The sequence below is a fragment of the Phalacrocorax aristotelis genome, chromosome 1, assembly GCF_949628215.1.
Source record: "Phalacrocorax aristotelis chromosome 1, bGulAri2.1, whole genome shotgun sequence".
NCBI lineage: Eukaryota > Metazoa > Chordata > Aves > Suliformes > Phalacrocoracidae > Phalacrocorax > Phalacrocorax aristotelis.
Genome location: NC_134276.1, coordinates 164,071,439 through 164,091,971, shown reverse-complemented (window position 1 = coordinate 164,091,971; position 20,533 = coordinate 164,071,439). Strand labels below are relative to the sequence as shown.

The 20,533-nt window shown below is 42.1% G+C and overlaps 2 protein-coding genes across 2 annotated transcripts in view; both read right to left on the bottom strand.

The window, feature by feature from the left end:
- PLBD1 (phospholipase B domain containing 1) overlaps positions 1-7,938 on the bottom strand; it is a 40,867-nt gene extending 32,929 nt beyond the window's left edge. The window contains exon 1 of the mRNA XM_075078882.1: positions 7,779-7,938. Within this exon, the coding sequence (XP_074934983.1) occupies positions 7,779-7,854 (76 nt within the window). The 5' untranslated portion in view covers positions 7,855-7,938. The remainder of the gene's footprint in view (positions 1-7,778) is intronic.
- A 3,883-nt stretch (positions 7,939-11,821) lies between these two features.
- The window catches only part of GUCY2C (guanylate cyclase 2C), a 45,863-nt gene continuing 37,151 nt past the window's right edge, over positions 11,822-20,533 (bottom strand). Inside the window, exons 21-27 of the mRNA XM_075094456.1 lie at positions 18,893-19,051; positions 17,304-17,496; positions 16,738-16,912; positions 15,731-15,829; positions 14,879-14,973; positions 14,004-14,080; positions 11,822-12,440 (exon numbers count right to left, since the gene is read on the bottom strand). Coding sequence (XP_074950557.1) covers positions 12,266-12,440; positions 14,004-14,080; positions 14,879-14,973; positions 15,731-15,829; positions 16,738-16,912; positions 17,304-17,496; positions 18,893-19,051 — 973 coding nt within the window. The 3' untranslated portion in view covers positions 11,822-12,265. The remainder of the gene's footprint in view (positions 12,441-14,003; positions 14,081-14,878; positions 14,974-15,730; positions 15,830-16,737; positions 16,913-17,303; positions 17,497-18,892; positions 19,052-20,533) is intronic.

The window sequence follows — 20,533 nt, the reverse complement described above, 5'->3', positions numbered from 1 at the left end:
CACAGGCACCAAAAGCACCAAAAGCACCACAGGTATGCAATCCTTTATAAAACACACAATCCCTACCATCCATCCAGAACAGAATTGATCCCAAGAGTGAGATGAACGGGAAGTAGGGACACTAGACCACTCAGAGTTCTGCTTGAACTGCTGTTTAAAGAAACTTTCCTTATTAGGTGGGTTTTAATCCTGCTAAGCTGAAGAACAAAGTGCAAGGTAAACTGCTTTCCAAAACAAAATCCCTACAACTTTAATTCAACCTTCCCCACGATGGGACCTGATTACATCAGCTCTCTATTCATGACTGATCAAATCACTACTATGGTATTGCAAGTGAGAAGAGTTAAGAAGTCACAAGTCAGAGTTCCCAGAATTATTTGAAAAGTTTTAAGGGATAGGTTTATAAACACAACTACTGAGAAACCAGTAATGTTTTTATTCTCCTGACCCTTCTCCAGTGCATGGCAACTAGTCTTGCCAGTTTATAGCAAGAAATTACAATTTGGTTACTACTCCTCACAACAATTCATTTTTTTGCATCATGCCCATAACAGCTGCAAAATAGACAGCTAGATCTAATTCTGGATGATCTCACACACAATACTTGGTATGCATGCTATGATAATGGAACTACAAAAAAAAGGCAATACAATGTCAGCGTAATACCTAATGCTCTTCAAAAAATCCATAAGTCATTAAGCAGCTAGTTTGATTTTGAATTAAGTACACCCACTTTTATGCAGTACTCTAAAACATAACAAAGAAGCTATTTGTATGAAGAGCCATGACGTATTTGAATTAAAAAATGCAAAAACATTTTCCAAGAACCAAACTCTTTCTCCGACTAATCACTTTTTGACATAGCAGTTACTTGGTTACTTTAAGCCAGTTCTCATCTGTTTTACCAAACTATTGAATATTCTGTGTCATTCAACAGCTAGAAAGCTGTTCTCTCCTAGTGTTCCCGCAAGAACAGCTAAAATTGTTTCTTACAGAGAACCACAGAATGGCTGAGGTTGGAGGGGACCTCTGGAGGTCATCTTGACCAACACCCCTGGCTCAAGCAGTGTCACCTAGAGCAGGTTGCCCAGGATTACATCCTGACAGCTTTGAAGTATCTCCAAGGATGGAGATTTTTACAGCCTCTCTGGGCAACCTGTATCGATGTTTGCTCACCCTCATAGTAAAAAAATCTCCTGTGTTTCAGTTTGTGCACACTGCCTCTGGTCCTGTCACTGGGCACCATTGAAAAGGACCTGGCTCCATCTTCTTTACACCTTCCCTTCAAGTATTTTTACACATTGATGAGATCCCCCTTGCACCTTCTCTTCTCCAGGTGGAGCTGTCCCTGCTCTCTCAGCCGTTCCTCACATGAGATGCTCCAGTCCCTTAATCACCTTTGTAGCCCTTTGCCACACTCTTTCCAGTAGCTCCATATCTCTCTTCTACTGGGGAGCCAGCACTGACCCACCACTACAGGCACGTCCTTACCAATGCTGAGCAGGGGGGAAGGATCACCTCCCTCAACTTGCTGGCAACGCTCCTCCTGATGCAGCTCAGGAGACAGTTATCCTTCATCACAAAGACACGCTGCTAGCTCATGCTCAGTTTGGCATCCACCAGGAACCCCAAGACCTTTTCTGCAAAGCTGCTTTCAAAATGGTCAGCCCCCAGCATATGTTGGTACACGGGGTTATTCCTCCCCACATGCAGTACTTGGCATTTCCCTTTGCTGAACTGCATGAGGTTTCTGTCAGCCCATTTCTCCAGCCTGTTGAGGTCTCTCTGAACCATAGCACGACCCTCTGATGTATGAGCCACTCCTCCCCATTTTGTATCATCAGCAAACTTGCTGAGGGTACACTCTGCCCCATCATGCAGATCATTAAGGAAGATGCTGAACCGTATCGACCACTGGCATACACCACTAGTTACTGGCCTTCAGCTAGACTTTGTACCACTAAGCATTATGTCAGTCTTCGTGATGTACTAGAGACACTTCTCATGTGAACAGGAAAAGGGTTAGCAAGAACAGAATTTTAATAGGGAAGGAACTGCATTCCCCCCCCCCACCCCATTTCTATGAATAGAAGTTTTTACATGAATCTCTATTTAGATATGAGGTCATTTCAAGCACTTGGAACACAGTGTTTAAAAACATGTTTTTCATCTGCCAGGTACTAAGGCTATTTAAAGGACTGAGACATGACAGACTTTGGATAACTCTTCAAGCAGCTATAATTTTACTCTTCTGTTGCCTCCTTAACTATCTTCTAGTGATACATGGGGTAATTGCTACTTCAGCGTAAGGGTAAACATGGGAATCACTCAAGACTGAAACTCTATTAAAAAAAAAGAGCAAGCTGATAAGGGTCATCACTGAAGAGAGCCAAAGGCCATCTTAGGAAGCTAAAGCTCACATAGCAAAGAGGTCAGGAAAATGGAGGTCCTGTGACAAGTGGTGCAAGGGGTCAGCGCAGAACACAACTAACCTGTCAAGCAGTAAAAAGGAAGGCTGATTTCAACGAAGAAGCCCATTGCGGGGCAGAGTAGAGATAGGCCACGTGCCCAGTACACAAAGACAGCTGAGGAATGGGTAAAAAGAGCAAGAACAAAACAGGGGAAAAGACAATCATCATATCTCATCTCTTCAGTAGGCTGAGAAGAGGTGGCGAGTAGTCAAGGAAAACCAGGGCAGTGGGGTATTATTAGTGTCCACAGACTACATCAGTATGTCAAAGAAACTTTCTTTGGCCTAAAGCAAAATCGCCATTGCCTTCTTTTTTAAAAAGAAGGCTGATGCCAGTGCCAGACAGCCTGATCCGACGCAAGTATTCTAACACGGCAGGCTGTGTTTCTTTGTTTTATGCTCTGCCAGAGCATGAACATACAGAGCTATTTTCAAAAGTCAGAACAAACTTTAAAATTACCCTTGGAGTTTGCCCTGCCCCAACTTCACTATATGACAAATTTAAACTGAAGAAAACCAGGACTAGAAAAAGATGGGAGAGAAGGGGAAATATTATATTACCAGATAATTTCCAACAAACCTGGATCAATCACACCTAAGAAACTGCACCTACATAATAAATACACCTACAAAAATAACACCTCACATGCCTTATGAATGCCAGTAAAATTTGTTTGGCTTTTAGAGGAATAGCATCAAGGTAGCTATCACAGATGTGGCTTAACAATGATGCTGGAAAAGACTATTTCCCATTACTGATCAGCACTACCTTTGCCAAGAAAACCAACCAGAGCTGAAATAAAACACAGATATTCAAGAAGCAACTGCACATTTCCAAACAATCCCATATGTGTCCTGCAACAACAGGAACCTTCCCCTTGAATAATGCTGGCATTTTTATGTGTTTTTTTTGGAGAGCGAGGCAGGGGCCCTGGCATCTCTTACCCCAGCAGTTGTATTGGTAACTTCTTACGTATGAATCACACGCAACATCTCCATGAATCTACAAATCATCCTTTTATCATCAAAGTCAGACTTCGCAATGTGTAGCTGAGAATGCTGACAAGTATTTCATACTACTCTGTGCTCTCTAGACTCTGAATAAAGACAAGACTGTGATGATCTGTGGCTATTCCGTAACAGTACTGCTTAGAATAACCTAAATAACAAGCCAAAGCTCACACTATTTACTGCAATGAATGACTCAAAATCCCTGGGGATAAGGTAGGTCAGCGGAGTCACCCTTTGCCTCCGTGCAACCAGCCAGCCAGGAGAACCGCACAGCATCAGCGATGTGCAATTCCACCACGAGCTGTGCAATGCATGGTGGGAGACAGAAGTAGAGAAGTGCAGTGACAAAACAGGCTTGGAAATAAACAAGTGTTCCCTCTCCTTTCTGCAGTCAGTAGGGACTCGGAGGAACCCTTCCTCAAATCGCCTGTTTTTAAAGATACATCAATGCTTCTGCCAAATAAAGGTCCAGAAAGAGGGACTATAGTTGGGAGAGTGCTGGAATTTATTCAACAAGTGAGAAGCATCTGCTTTTTGCCAAGATTATACCCTAAATAATGGAAAAATGAAGATATTTCAGCTGTGGCTAGGAGGTGGTGGTAGTCCCCTTGAGTTTCAAACTGAAATGCCAAATCTGTTCTCTCTTTTTTGCTCAATACAGGCATTGCCAAGGTTATGTTAAAAGTGGAACTTGTCTTTTATTTGGTGGCATCAGGAGACTGAAAGTACATACATGTTTTTGAGGATATGAAGAAAGCAATTAAAGGAAACACTAAGTGAGAGGACTGAGGCAACATGAAAAAAAAAGAAATCAGATGCTGAAGAGCACAAAAAAGAGTAGCAGTAACTTCTAATGAAGCAACAGAATGGACAGAGAAGATGAGGAAGAATACCGAAAAGCAGTACAGTGAGATGGCCCAAGACAATCTAACAAACATACTATTTGATAACTGCCACTAGTATTTATTAAACAAATTACACCTATAAAAATAACACCTGACATGCCTTAAGAATGCCAGTAAAATTTATTTGGCAATATGCAACAGCTTCTTTTCCTTACCATAAGTTGTTTTTAAAACATACCTATATCTAGACAGGCTATTGGACTTCCTAATTAGAGAAATTAGCAGAACTCCCTCTTCTTTGCAGATGAAAGAGCTACACGGTTAGGGCATGAGAATTAATATTCACATTTTTCCTTAGTCTGAGCAACAAGGTAACTCACAAGCAATGAAGCACTGGTTAGGTTGTATGTAACAAGCCAAGTTAACAACCATGAGCATCTCCTAATAACCAGAAAACCACTGGCTTCCTTAACTACTAATTTTTATCTATATTTTACATACTTATTTTATCTATGGCTTTTCAAAGGTGAAGCCTTTTTTTGTAGAGGTGTTCAGATAGTTTCATTATTTAGTGGAAAGGGTATAGGTGGAGTCTATCACTCTACTGTTTCACTGAAAACTAGTTTTGCACACTCAGAAACATAAAAAAAACCTAGCACAAAGTTGCACATCTTTTTTCACATACCCTCTCCTACAGCTGATGTTCAGTAGTGAAGACTATATTAAGATGGTATAGCATTTAAATATTTCAGGTCCACCACAATAAGAAGCATCTGATGTTTCTGTTCAATTTTGTGATTTGATAGAGGTTGTCCTATTTTCCCATTAACAATTTTAGAACCATCCTTTTAACTGTTTAAAAATGGTTGTATGCCTCTAAAGTACAACAGAGATTTCAAAGTACAGTTATGATTGAAATCTATTACAAAACAAATGTTAAGTACTTCAGGACTTCTTTAGAGATTAGCTTAAACCACACAAGAACTTCACACGAAACCCAGAATTTTCAATTAAAAGAGTAAATGCTTTCTTGTTCTGCTTGATTTTAAGCCATTTGCATTTTCTATTCTACTGGTCTTAATTCATCCTATTTCCTCATACATTTCAGGTCTAAGTAATTTTTCAATTTACCTCTAACAGGCCTGTCATTATTTGAAGCCTAATCCCCCGATTTGTGCCTACATGAGAGAGATGCAATATTCAGACGTGAACCATAAATTACAAGTTTGAGTCTTGTACAGTTTTTGTGTTCACAAGGATACTTATTAGGAAAGCTTGGCTGATGCAGAAAACTTGCCAAAACAGTTATAGGTCCTCCACAGTGGAAACAAAATTAATAATTTCACAAGTAGCTTCACTAATGTCATGGTCCCTAAATGTAAGTAATTTTTACCAGAGAACATTCTCTAGAAACAGTTTCCAAACATTATGATGAAGAATCTTCAAGGCATTCAAAATGCTAAAGAACAATGAACCAATTTTAAAAAAAAAATCTAGACAATTCACAGCGCTGCAGGCCAAGTTTACCCCATTAAATAGCCTAAAGGCTATTTGCTACTTAGTAGTTTTCTACCAGTATTTCAATTATGATGTGAGGAATCAGTCAGGTGTTAGCTGAAACTATATACCCTAAACTTCCTTTCACTCCCTCTGCATGATCCACAGTTCATACTTCCTTCAGTCTTGCTAATATAGTACTAGAAGTTTTTGCCAATTCAGGTAAGATTTGAAAAGTAGATCTGCAAGATGAGGTAGGACTGTCAGCAAAATGAGATGCTTGTAACAATTTGGACTTTCAAACAACTGTTACCTTAATTTCTCCCTGTTTTGTGGAACTTCCTAGTTAATTTATTAATTGCCTAGAAGATAAGCACTGAATCTAGCCCTTAAGATCCTCTGAATTAATTGAAAGCAGCGGAAGAGTGAAACATTCTCCTGCTGAGATTTGCTCCCCAACAACCCTACTATTACCATCAGTACGAATGGTATCCAGAATTCTCTAATGGGCATTCTGCTCTAAAAGGCTGCTCTTTGTCACTAACTTTTACTGACCCTCCAGAGGCATCTTCACTTTCACATACTCCATACTTGCTCACCATCTCTTACATTCCCTCCTTTAGTGACTCCATTCCCTATGCTTCCTGTTGCTGGTAAACACATTTAATACTTAGGAATCTTTAAATTTTTTTTTTATTTCAATGTTCATACCTGACTGGCATGTCTTTTCTAGCACATAGGTAGCTGCTACAGTGTACGCCCACAGGTACAATGTTCCTCAAACGTACTAAGCAGAAATTCAATTTTTAAGCGGGAAGCTGAGATTCTATAGAAAACTGTGAAGCTCACCAAAATGTGCCTTCGTGGCATTTGCCAAAATCTGCTTGCATCCAAATCTGACGCTGAACATGCAACAAGAATAAAGCTCTAAAATCAGGACACAGAAAAGCTACAGCAGTCAACAGAGTAAGATAAAAAGTGTTAGAAAAGTTTCAGTTATTGAATTACCCTAACTGGAGCCTTTCAGCTTTGACTGAAAAAGTACCTTATGCAAATACATGATGAAAACAGCCATGAGCACAAGATTAGCGGTGTTTGTACCATAGAAAACAACTTCAATTTTTAATTTAATCAGATATTGGTAAATCACTTACTCTAATGGCAGTACAGGTTTATCTACTCAGAAAACATCAGATCACGCATAGGTACGAATTCTGAAACGCAGATGATGACCTGTACGCGCAAGCTAGCGCCAAAACCCCTGTTAAAGACGTAAGTCATGGCATGCTGTAGGCCACAGCACCAAAACGCTGTGTCCATCCTAAACAACTCCCATGCACGCATATTACATTAAAACCCAGCACCACCGGGCGCTCGAGGAAGCTTCTCATCTGCTAAATTATCTCTTTGGTTCCCTTCGCCCATGTCGGGAGCGGGACAGATGTTTGGAAGGTACGCAGGAATGAAGTGGCAGCACTTAACACCCACGAGGCACCGGGGCCGAGCCTGCCCGGGCCGGCGGGCCATGAGGCGCTCTCGCAAGCAGGACCATGAGGCAGCCGGGACCCTCCACGGCCTGCAGGGTCCCTCCGGGGGCTGGACGAGCTTAACGACTCCAGCGCTGCCGGGGGTACGAGGCCCCGGGCCGCCTCGAACCCGCTTTCAAGGCGGGGAGCAGTGAGGAGCTGCTGCCCAAGGCGAGGCGCGGAGCCCAGCAAGTCCCCCGGGACGGGCCGGGGCGAGCCGCGCTGCCTCCTCGGGAGCCGTGGCAAGAGTCCCAGGCCGGGCTGCGCCGGCGGGACGGCTCCTCCCCGCCGCCCGGCACCCCCGGGACTGAGGGCAGCCCCGCTGTCCGCCTCCCTCCCTCTCTCCCTTCCGCAAGTGACGGGGCCCCGGGGCAAGGTCCCCCCCGCCGCCCCCTCAGGGCCGGCCTCCCGCCGTCCCGCTTGCCTCACCTGCTCGGCCCCCCGCCGCCGCCCACAGGAGGACGAGCCCCCAGCAGCAGCACACGCCACCGCCGAGCCGGGCCATGCTGCTGCTCCCCCGCGCCTCCTCTGGGCACTGGGAGGCGGCGGGACTTTAAGAAGTTCCCTCGCTCAGGGCAGGTCTCACCGCTGCCCCCGCCTCCTCCGGCGCCCGCCCCGGCGCCCCGTGTTGGGGTGGCCGTGCCCGGGTGAAGGCTGTCCCCCGGCCGCTCCCCTCCGGCTCCGGAATGTGCCCCGGGGCAGGCCGGCAGAGGTGGCCCCTTCTCACACCGCGCTTCCCGCCCAAAGCGTCGCGGCGGAGTCCCCGAGGCGGCTGTCGGGCCCGGGGCCGCCGGCTGCCCGTCCCGCACACTGCCCTGCACACTGCCCTCAGTGCCCAGCCGGCGTGCTGGCCGTGATGGCAGAAAGCGCTGGGGAAGGCATTAAGTCAAGCTGGGTGCCCATGGTCCTGACATCTTTTTGACCCTGGGGCTTGTTTGGAGCCCCCAAGACCTGGCCAGGATGTGGGGTTTGCTCAGGCTGAGGTCAGGCATCGTCACCCCACGGTCCGGCCTCGTATGGCACGAGGCAGGGAGGAAGGAGCCCCAGGCTGGCGCCCACTGGGCCACTGAGCTGCCAAGAGTGATCAACCAAAAAGGGACGAAGGCTTATCAGGAAAGGCCCCCATAAAGCAACAGGAGTTACGTGGTGTCTTATCAAACTGTATTTTACATCAGAGGGAGAGCAGCTGATGACCTTGTTGATAAGAACAACCACCGCGCATGTCCCAGCAGAAAAGCTGAGGGATGCTCCTTTCCTTAGGGTTTACAGACAGGGTCAACTTCCCATGGGGTCTTCCCCTGCCCCCATGATTCAGATCGTATTGAGATGCTGCCTTTTCTTCTCCCTCAGTGTCGGATATTCTACTACTGTCCTAAAAGAACCATTATTAGGACTTTGTGTTTCAGTAATTGTTTAAGATAGTTCAAATTTGATACCGGTGCCTGTAATAGCCTCATGTAACAAGGTCACATGCCAACCAGTTCAGGCCAAATACCAAGGCTTGGCCTCAAGCCCAGGGTAAGAGCACTATAATACTACTGTCAGCTCCAGGGATCCTTCCATACCCATTGCTGTTTTGTTCTGGGCTACTTTTCACTAAAAGATAAGGATAAAACACAGTGCTGTTACTTTTTATTTTTGCCTCCCTAGTGAAAAGTAACTCTTGAATGCCTAATCATGAATGGAGGATTGCTTTAAGGAATGTTTTCCAAAGGTTTTTTCAAATGAGATGTCATTTGAAAATGACATTGAAATGACCTGTCACATGCTGCTCTCAGTTTGACTACATTGGTGAAGTAAAATATAAAATGGTGTTTTCCATAGAATTCCCTGTATAGGATTACCACAGGAAAAAAAAAAAGTACTTAAAACAAGATTCTCTGTGTACAAGTGATGGGCGTGGCCAGGAATTGGACACACATGCAAACTAGGGTAGAGAGCACAAATACACAATGCTGAAACGGGGAGGGGGGAGTGTGGATGCATGACAAAAATGAGATGGAGACAAGGGTGGAGTCTGATATGACCAAAACTACAAAGCTCTTGTGTATTTGGAAAGATTCACTTCCACCGGAAGCCAGCCCAGGGATTCACAGAATTTTTGTGTGTGTGAGTTAAGTTCAAATGAATGATGATGGTTCAGCCAAAATCCTTTCCACTTAGGTTTTTAATACAACATTTCACTGCTTAAAAAAAATAGGAGAGGTAAATGACTGGACCTTTAGTGGCAGATGGCTGATGGTAGAGGGCTCTTTGATCTAACATTTGATAACAAGATGCAATGGCCAAACATTGAATCTAAGATTCAAACCAGAAACCAGGAGCAAATTTTTAAAAACGGTAGTCAAAATTTATTTTATTGTGATGTATGGGTGACAGATATGTGCAGGGACAGAACCATGTAGAAAATAAACCTAAGAGAAGACGGGTCCATTGACTCATTGCTAAGGTAACTATTTATGATCAAAGAATTACATGAAATTTATGATCTGAAGAATGCAGGAAAGAGAAGGGCTACTGAAAACTAAACACTTCAGTTGTGTCAATCAGTGTCAGCAGACATTTGCTGTAAAATAATATGTATCTCAGAGGTGCCAATGATGGAACACAAAACTCCTCTTTAATTTAGATCACTTCAAAGATCAGAGCAACTCTGCTTAAAATAATAGTAGTAGCGGGCTTCTTCAGGCCTGAGGAGCCCAGTACTTGTCACTGCATTACAGCTATGCTTGCTGAACGTAACCTGGCAGGTAGCTAAACACCACGGAGTCGCTCACTTGCCCCCGCCCCCCAGTGGGATGGGGGAGAGGATCAGAAGGGCAAAAGTAAGAAAACTAGTAGATTGAGATAAGAACAGTTTAATAATTAAGTTATAATAATAATAATAACAATAATTTTAAACATTGTAATGAAAAGGAAAACAATATGAGAGAGAGAGAGAGAAACAAAACCCAGGACAAACAAGTGATGCAGCTACTTACCACTGTCCCAGCTGATGCCCAGCCAGTCCCAGAGCAGTGATCGCTGCCCCCCAGCCAACTCCCCCCAGCTTATATCCTGGGCATGACATCATATGGTATGGAATATCCCTTTGGCCAGCTTGGGTCAGCTGTCCTGTCCTCCCAGCTTCTTGTGCACCTCCTCGCTGGCAGAGTATGGGAAGTTTAAAAGTCCTTGACTTAGTGTGAACACTGCTTAGCAACAACTAAAACATCAGTGTGTTATCAACATTATTCTCATACTAAATCCAAAACACAGCACTTGGCATAGGAAGAAAAACTACTAGGAAGAAAATTAACTTTATCCAGCTGAAACCAGGACAGAGATACAGCAGCCAGAATAGTCCAGTGGTACCAAGAAGCACAGCAGTCACACCCAAGAATGCAGACATAGAGATGAAGCTTGTTGCTTGGCACCACAGGGCAGGAAATAGCAGACTTTATACTTTTTTACTGTACTGGTAGTCTTTTTAATACATACCAGTTTTAGAATACCAGACAATTTTTTCTATTCTTATCCCAACGAGCACTTCCATTAGGACAGTATTAGTATCAGTCCAAGTTTAAGATTGGTTACATATTATCCGAAAGCTGTGCCTGTTGGTTACATGCTATCTGCTATTTTTGTCTATATCTTGTTCCTGGGTGTAGGAATTTGCATTCATTAGGCAAGAGTAGAAGCCCAACAGCACCTCCTGATTTATTTTTTCCAGGAATCTTTGCACTTCAGATCTGTCTGTTTATACCTGGGTGGTTCTTTGTGTGTGTGTGTTCTTACAAAGATGGTTTAGGCTGATAAAGAAAAAACACAGGCAACTGGCTTGCTCTTTTTTAACATTTTTAGGTTGTTTACTTGGACAAAAATGCTGTTCAGAACCATAAAAGAATGATTGTGTACCAAGTTTTATGGTTTTAATACTGACCAATATTTGACAACGGTGAAATAAGTAGCTCTGCTTTGAAAGCCACCAATGCAGAAGAGGCCTTTGCAAAAATTTCACTCACTAGTTGTTATTTCTTCATGTGAATGCTGATTTTCTTTTACGTATGTCATCTGTATTTTGGTTGCTTTTTAAAGCTGTTTGTAAATAGCATGGTGTCAGTTAATGAGTAAGCCATTTCATTAAAACCTGAGTTCTGCCTCGTTCTGAAACTTCATCCAAAAGTTGAATTGAAAGTTTCTGAGGTTTAAGAAATTCACATAAGTTTGTTTTCTTCATTTCTGTTGCACTTCTGATTTTCAGACAGAAGCAGAAGTGGAGAAAAGATATGAAAGTATCTGTTTTTGTAAAATTTCCAGTTTCATTCTGCCAGCCCAAGAGATTCAGATAAGCTTTAGAAACCATACCACTTCTGGAGTTATCTCCCAAGGTAAATAACAGAAGTGTTGTCTCTTGAACAAAGTCAACTTGATTAAACAAAACATGTGAGACACAGGGGAAAACAACAGAAGAAGCAAAATGGCAACATATCCAGGATTTACATATGATATGTTTAATGTTATTTTCGAATATATTACAGCAAATCTTTCTTCAAGTAAAAATTACACATTAAATACAACATTTTAAAATCATTACAAATTAAGGCTTTGCTGCTAATATTTTCAGAAGTGGATTATTGAACAGGCTATCGCATTTTAAAAACTAATCAAAACAAACAAAAAAATATTTTCCAGACTCAAGTGCAGAAATTTTCATTTACCTTAAATCAGGCTGCTTAAGTCTTACTGAAGTCACCTGACAATTTTTACATTACAGTGAAGAGAGGTTTGATTTATTGATAGCAGGTCAGATGGTAGAAAGCATGCTTGAAAAGGTATTTTCTTTCTCCTTCAGCTGAGAGTATCCGTCTCCAGCCTTCACAAGCAGTACTCCAGAGAGTTGCTGCAGGTTTCTGAGTCCTAGTAGATATCCACTTTTAAAAATATGTGGCAGAATTCTCTGCGCTGGCCAGTTGCAGGTATTCCAGGGTACCTGATCGGTAGCTAGCTACCCGTGAAATCTCCCGTGTCTTGAACCCTTCTTTTTCCCTTTTCTGAAGAATATTTGTTATCATCTCTGCTAAGTCATCTTGTAACCGCTGCTGATTCTCCCTGAAAGCAACAGGATGGAAAAAAATATTCAGTGATTCATGTTTTTAGTGATCCCCAGGTCCCCAGTGGGTTTTAAACATTTCTATCCTATGTTTATCTTCATGACATTCTCATACTACTGATAGAAAGTGTGGGCAGAACCAAATATAGGTTCTGGATTTGGGAATAGAATTCAGAATTTACATGTGATTTTTCCAGATAGCATGGCTCACTGTCTCTGCAGAGGAGATCTGTAGCTGTGTCATTATCGACCTTAAAAAAATTCCAGCATCATTTGCTTGAAAAGGAAGACATAAATTAGATTAATTCCAAATCAAAATCAATTCTAGCTCTCAACACCACTACTGGTGCCAGCATTCCCACTATTCAACTTCAGGTGGTCTTCAGTAACAGATTTGCCACCTTTTCATAAATTTCTGCAGTGTGTCTGGCTTTTAGTGGAGTACCCCACATATGACAACTTTAAAGGGCAATTTTATCAGTCACAGCCTATATGAGGAAGCAAAACCAAAAACATCACTGACCACTGTAATCCAGCTCAAGAGGTACTTTCAGTAGATTAATTCCAAAATAATTGCCAATTCGATAATCCTGATAGTCTCAGCTGATCTTATTAATTCAAAAAAGGAGTTCTGAGTTTACAAAAGAGTAATTTCCTGCTCAGCCCAGAGACAAACACTTGTACTTTATTGAATTGCTCCAAGTTGTACTGAAGCACTGCCATTTCAAAGCAGATGGCACCAAATTCCCACTTAGTAAATAGCGACTGTACACAGTTTAGAGCAGAAAGTGAGGAACTTCAATATTGAGTGAGTTTGCAGGAAATAATGCAGTACTTTTATGCAAAATACACACGAAATTGACACAACCAGTTATCCTCACTTGAATTTGGCATAGTTTCTCAAAAACAGCACTTCCACTATTACTACATTTTATTTACTACTAACGAAAAATGATGGCTTAGTTCCAGAGCATCAACCTAATTTTTTTCTTGATAACTTATCTCTTATGTATTTGAAAGTAATATTTTGTTCAATTTTTAAAGACTTTATGCCTGTGCAATATTACAGTAACTTTGTCCACCTCTTCTAGCAGAATACTGTTCAAAATCCTCAAGTTTCATTCCTTCTACAGATTCCCCCACAAGAGCTCACAGGCAGAACATGGTATTACAGAGAGCTGCAAATTCAGTTGCAGTAATCCTCTCACTATACTGTCACACACAGGTGCCTTTAGGGCTAAAATTTTGGAAATATTAATGTTTTTCATTTTTCTGTCCATCTCTTCCACTTACCACATCCACAGCTTGCCCTGTAAGTCGTATTTCCCTTCCAAGGAAATGAACCTGTTAAGCACTTATATATGCAAATAACCTTCAGCACACGCATAGTCCCATGTCATGAATATTTACACGTTTATATGCACATACACTGTTAATCCTTTAAGTACAGAAGGCAAGTTGAGTGGTTTTAAAAAACCACAAGTGCCAGGGAGAAACAATGAAGGCTAAAGTGCTAAGACTGGGAATTTCTCTTCACTTTTCACATATAAAGAGCGCCTTACACAGAAGGAGGTGTTGGTAGATTGTATTTCTTGTCCTCAGTACCCGTCAACCAGTAGGTAATCTCTGTTCCTCTGCCCTAGATATGCATGACAAAGAAAAGAAAGCACAATTTAGGGATTAGAATGTGATTTCCTGCAGTTAATTTACTTAAAATCACAGAATCACAGAATCACAGATTGGAAGGGACCTCAGGGATCATCTAGTCCAACCTTTCTAGGAAGAGCACAGTCTAGACAAGATGGCCCAGCACCCTGTCCAGCCGACTCTTGAAAGTGTCCAATGTGGCCAAGTCAACCACTTCCCTGGGGAGATTATTCCAATGGTTGACTGTTCTCACTGTGAAAAATTTTCCTCTCATGTCCAATCAGAATCTCCCCAAGGGCGCTGCATTGCACATTGCCATGTTTCCCGTTGCTTGTTTTCAGTAACTGATGCTCACAGCAAAGGATTAAAATCAGACATGAGAAGAAGAATAATGGGGGAGATGCAGCTGCACACCCACTCCCTTGTTCCATGACCTGAAACACATGCCATGGGAGAGGTGAGCTGTACTGCCTGCCATCAGCTCCCAAGTACAGACATCTGCCAAGTGTAACAGACTGAAATAGATTGGTAGATAGACAGTCAGATAGTGGAACATGAGCAAATTAACAATAAATTCAGCTTCCCTTCCATCAGATTAATTCAGAATTTTCTAAGTGATGTGTTTCATTTATTCTCCACGTCTTTATGTTGCTTTAATTTATGACTGAGGGAGCTCTTCATTGCCTGAATTGTCTTTATAGAAGTGTCTTCAACCACTAGAGACTGTGATACCAATTGATCTGTAACTCTTGTTCTCCAGCTGTAAATTAAGTTGCAGGGTAAAGGCTACCTTCAAGTACGTTTCTCCTCTCACTTCATACTGGAACCGGCAGTCTGTTCTTTTCAGAATGTTAATAGTGGAACCACTTACATGAATCCTTAAAGCTAAAAAAATAAAGACACAACAAAAGCTCAGTCTGGAAATGTACCACGTAATCATATTAAGTATATGTGAAAACTGGTGCTATAGCAGAAGCTCCTCCAACAATTATCAACATAAATTCTGAGAGTCAAATTAAATGAGAACCAATTATATGGCTGTATGAAAAATCTGACTCCACTGCATAGCATTGTATCTAGGGAGGAATAGCTGGTAGAGCCATTGATCTGAAATACAGGTGACTATGGGATCTGTAATATTTAGATGCCAAAAGGAAAAAGAATTGGGAGTATTTTACACTGACAAGAGTCATGTGAAGACACTGGGCAGAAGGAAGACAAACTGGCTCTTGGCACAGTTCCCTAATGGTGAAGTTGAAGACATAGTTGCTTCAACTTAAATATGCAGTCAACGTATTTACACAACAGAGCTGTAATACAATTGGAGGTCGAACTAAAATCTACTATTCATAGAGTAAAATTAAACCCCAGGCACATAAGTATCATATCTTCCAGAGGAACTCAGGCAGTGAACCAGCCTACATATTCCCCGTTACCAGCACTGAAGCATGAACAAGGAACAATTCTTTGTTGCCCAGCAGGACAGTGAAACAATTGGTAATCAAAACAAATAGGGCTCCTTAATCTTTAAAACTTCTGTAGCTGATAGTAAGTTGTTCTCAGCTGAAAATGGAAACCTCAGTCACAAACTAACCAATAGCCTTTGGTCCTGTTACACTGACAGCTAAAATTAAATCCTTACGCAAGCCTGTGGATTCCATCCGTGAAGCTGTGTTCACTGTATCTCCAAACAAACAGTAACGAGGCATTTTTATTCCGACCACACCAGCTGCACATGGACCTAGAAGTGGGAATCAGAAAATTTTAAAAAGGTAGATCAAGACACTATTTTTTTGGAAGGTGTCTCACTGTTGCAGAGCACCGCAGTACCTGCTGGAGCTCTGTGTTCCTCACTGATGACAGTACCTCACTTCCCAAAGTATCTGATGGTCTCCCCTTCCATGCCAAACCAAGCCTAGCTCTGTTCATCTTGCATAATCCAATAAGAGCATAAAAAGGACATGGCTACACAATGTTAACTGTATTTAAATACAATTTTTGTGCAGAAGAAATTACAGTTACTAACTGTCAGTTTTGGAAGCAAGAGGAAACGAAAATAAGCTTCATTATGGAGGGGTGCATAGTGATGCCTCAAAGGGTTTCCCAGTGCCTCAGTTGCTTTCGCTGATATGTTCCTCCCCTGGCAGCTGGTGTTCAGGTGGTTGTTGAAACAAACAAAAATGAAAAGATTAAATTTTCCGAAGTACCTGGGAGCTGTCTGTTTGAGCTATCTGCAGTTCACCTTTGAGAAAAATTGTTTTTGTGCAGAACTTTTGCCTCCAAAAGCGTAAAATACAGGCCTGCATTGTGTGGCTAGACAAGCATATCTGGCTGTGGCTGATCTCCACTTTGGTCAGGAAGGAGTGATCTCCAAAGGCTTATTTGATACAACTGGCTTAATCATACCAGGAATGAAAGCAGTTGCTCTTCCTAGCCACTGGCTAGGAATGGGTATGGGCTATTTCAGTATGGGGGAGCAAATCAGTGGCTTATTTACTTCTGTTGTTCTTCCTCCACGTACACTGTTTTTAACCTAATTCTTCATGAGGAGAGCAGTTGCACATGATGTACTACCAGATCTTCTGTGGATGTCTATTCTGTTCAAAAACAAGGCAACAACATTATTGTCGATCTAGCACTAGTGTGTACCAGAGTGAATTCCAATGCGAATCCAAACAGGCAGACCCGGCAGATGTCTCAGTTCAAAAGACCCCATGAAGCTGAGGATGTCCAGAGCCATCATGGAGATGTCTACTGCATGCCGGTTGCCATTCCTCTTTGGTAAACCACTCACCACCATGTAAGCATCACCAATGGTCTCCACCTGCAGAAACAAAATTAGAACTCACTACCTGCAGACATAGCAAAATACACATTTAGTTAGAAGAAGGAAGGTTTTATCAGATCCTCTTGTTCATGATTAAACATTTCTTCCCTGGACAGCAAGATTGATTAGTTTAAGGTAGCTGACACCTTTTTGGTATATGAGTGTTTGTGACTGTACCCAGAATTCCAGTTAATGAATCTGTGACCACCTAGTATAGGAAACTTGGTATAAGCAGGCAGACTCAAAGCATATTTAACTGACGTAATCTTGACCTGGTTTTCTCTCTTTTGTCTTTGCTTAGGAGGCAGATTCCCAAATGCACCACATCATCCAATTTGATTTGTTTGTCCCCTGGTTGTTAACTGAGCAAAAGTGCGGAGCTAATCACCTTGTAAACATCATGATGGTCAAGAATGTGGTCAAAGTTCTTGTAGATATCATTCAGCATATCTACCACCTCCATAGGGGTGCTGTATTTGCAGAGTGTGGTGAAGCCAACAATGTCACTGAAGTAGATAGTGACTTCTTCAAATAGCTCTGGCTCTACCAGGCCAGTCTCCTTCAAAGACTTTACTACTGGCCTGTGGAAATAGAGAAGGCAGGAAGACAGATGAGTAGTCTGTGTTTAACATTAAAGGTATTTTTTCATGCAACCCAACCACATCATTGCTTTCTGTGTAGGAAACATCGAATAGTTTGCTGAAAACTGACACTGTAATCACATTTTAGTTGCCCGTAATGCCTTTCAGCCAGGGACCTCAAAGCACTTACTAATTTAATTAATGCACTACAGCCTTACAAAATCCAGGTGTGTTAATAGTCGTGAGGAAACTGAGGCACAGGCAGCAGCTTCTTGGCTAAGGTCAGAAATAGGAATATTGAGTCAAATTTAAAACTGAAGTTCTGAAACTTCTGACATATAGACCTGCATTCTACCCACACAGTAAGTAAGAACAGACATATTTTTCTGTTTCCCCAGCACAGAAGTGATTTCATCCTGATAATTACATCACCTCATCCTCATTTCAGATGAGATATCACAGTCTGATAATTTTATGGAACAAAAATTCAATACCATGACAGTCAATATCTATTCAGAGGGACCTTCATTTTCTTGCATTTCTAAATCCAGGAAAATATCTATTCCTAGTGGAGATATTAGAAGAGGATAACTGAAAGAGATCCAAAAAATTACAGGTGTTGCACAATGCTGTGTTCCATCTACCATGAGATAATTATAGAGTGTAGGAAAAACAAAGAGTGGAAGGAAAGATGGATTCCTTGCCACACGGTCTACACAGCCAGACCATTTCAAATTTTCCCCAAAACTGGATTGAACAGACACATTTTTTTGAAGATGAGTCATAAAATTAATACCCTGACTACTTAAATACCCTTGAAACTAGTAGTGACATACCAGGATAATTTTACTACTCCAAATGTATGCAATACCAAAATTACTGGTATTACCAATATTACATCAATAATACTTGCCCTATGCCATGCTCTGAAGCATCCATCTAGCCTAGTCTGGCCCAGTATGGCCCAGCTCACCTCAGCCCCTCTGTTGCACTGCTAAACCCTAGCCTGAAGTTGGACTGCACTCCTGCTCTTCAGCTGGAGACACTCCTTCTACCTAGCAAGGCGCTGGAGCAGAACAGAGCTCTGTGATGTGCGATCACAGTAGAGGTATGTTCCTAGGAAGGCAGTGAAAAAGAGGGTTGTGCTGGAAAGAGAATGAAGAAAGGTTGTGCATGAAGAAAGGTTGAGGAAGATAACAGGTCCAAGTACCGTCTTGGCATGAAATTCCACCATAAGGTGGAGACCTCAGGGACAGCTTCTTCATCTTTCCTCCCTAGCAGGTTCAGATTAGAGGGGAAGGAAATGGAATATTAGTATTAATCCCAACCTCCACTCTCGATGAATCAGGTGATATATGTAAATAAAACGCCAGTGAAAATCCTCCTGGCCAGTTACCTTGGAAGTAGCATGAAATTAAGCCTGTCTGCTCTGTCTCGCTCTGCTTTGTATAGCTCTGTCCTTTCTTCCACCAGGTGCTCCAGGTTCCGGGAATACATCTGTAGACGTCGGATCAGGGTATCCATGTAGCTTTCATTGGTCTGGCCGTGGTAGTTACTGTAAATAACAGAAATACACAGCAACCAACAAGAATGGTTGATGGGAGCACATTGTTGAGAGAGGCAAAAAAGGGGCAACGGAAAATTTCTCCAGTGTTTCACTTCCGTGTAGTTAGAATGCAAAGTGCCTCAAGTTCACCATTCTTTTTCTTGCTTGGAGGGCTTATGTATATGAATTTGAGCTGGTAGCTCTTAAAGCACTCTTAAATCACCTAGCCCTGCTAATATTCTCAACTCCAGGTTACCTTGAGTAATCCATGAACACTCATTTGTAAAAAGTAAGTGACAAGCGTGAATCCTGAGAGGAGGCTAAAGATAGTAGGTAGAAAACTGCATATAATGTTTAGATAGGGACTTCAGCCAGAAGGATTAAGACAATTTGGGGCTGCCTGTGCAGAAGACAGAAAAATTCAGTGGAACAATTAGCAGCCCCTGGGCTAGCTTTGCTCACAAAATCCTGCAAACTCCAGCCTACTCACTCCTGGAAGCAGAAGTATGGTAACAAAAGCCACTCATAACCCTTAGTTGTCTGGGCAGCCTGCACTCACCAAAGCAGTCTGAAAGTAGATGGGTCCAGGCTGACTGGAAGAATCAGATTAGTATTGTACCCACTGGACTTGAAAACCACTCTTATTTTAAACAAATCTTTATATTAGGGATGCACCACCTTAGACCCCCTGCCCTGAGGAGAACACTGTGTTGCATGGGGCAAGTGGCAACCTCTTTGCTTTTATAGGATGGAGGCTTAGGAGCAGAACCAGGATGTCTTTCTGTTCAGCTGCAATAAGATTATTCAATTGATACATTCAGTTATGCATAGTGCAGTTGTCCTTCTGCCCATGTAAGGTGTAAAATGATGCAAGTACTCTTGGGGTTTGTTGATGAGGAGAGCTTTAAAAACTGGGGAGCAATTTCCCAAGAGAAGTGCTTGAAAGCTCACTGTTTGGACATCAAAATAATTAATTCAGACCAAATTCTGTAGTAACAATGCAGCATTGGTCAGGTGAAAGGCCTGTATAACCCCACAGGTTTTGTCCAGCTATGACCTTTATTATCCCACAAGTCAATACCAACAAAACCATGTAATTAATAGTTCTGGTGAGTTACAACCCAACACTTCTAGTCAGCTTAATTTGGGACCATCCAAACTCATTTATGGCACAACTCAGCTCATCCAAACTTTCTAATCATCCTCCAAACATTTATGTGCATTCATTTCCCGAAACTTAGAAGACATGAGTCACTGTCCAACTCTCAACTAGAGACGGGGTGAATTACTTGAATGGTTTAAATCTCTAGTTATGCAGCATTCTACTTTCACAATGTACCAATCTGAGGTATTCTGATGGGCTTACCCTCACTCAGCTAATACATGCATAGATGCTCATACACCCACACGTACATATACATATGCACATGCTCGCCTACTTTTCTGCCAAATAGTAAAAGAAGATCTAGGTGAAGATACTCAGTTTTTCCA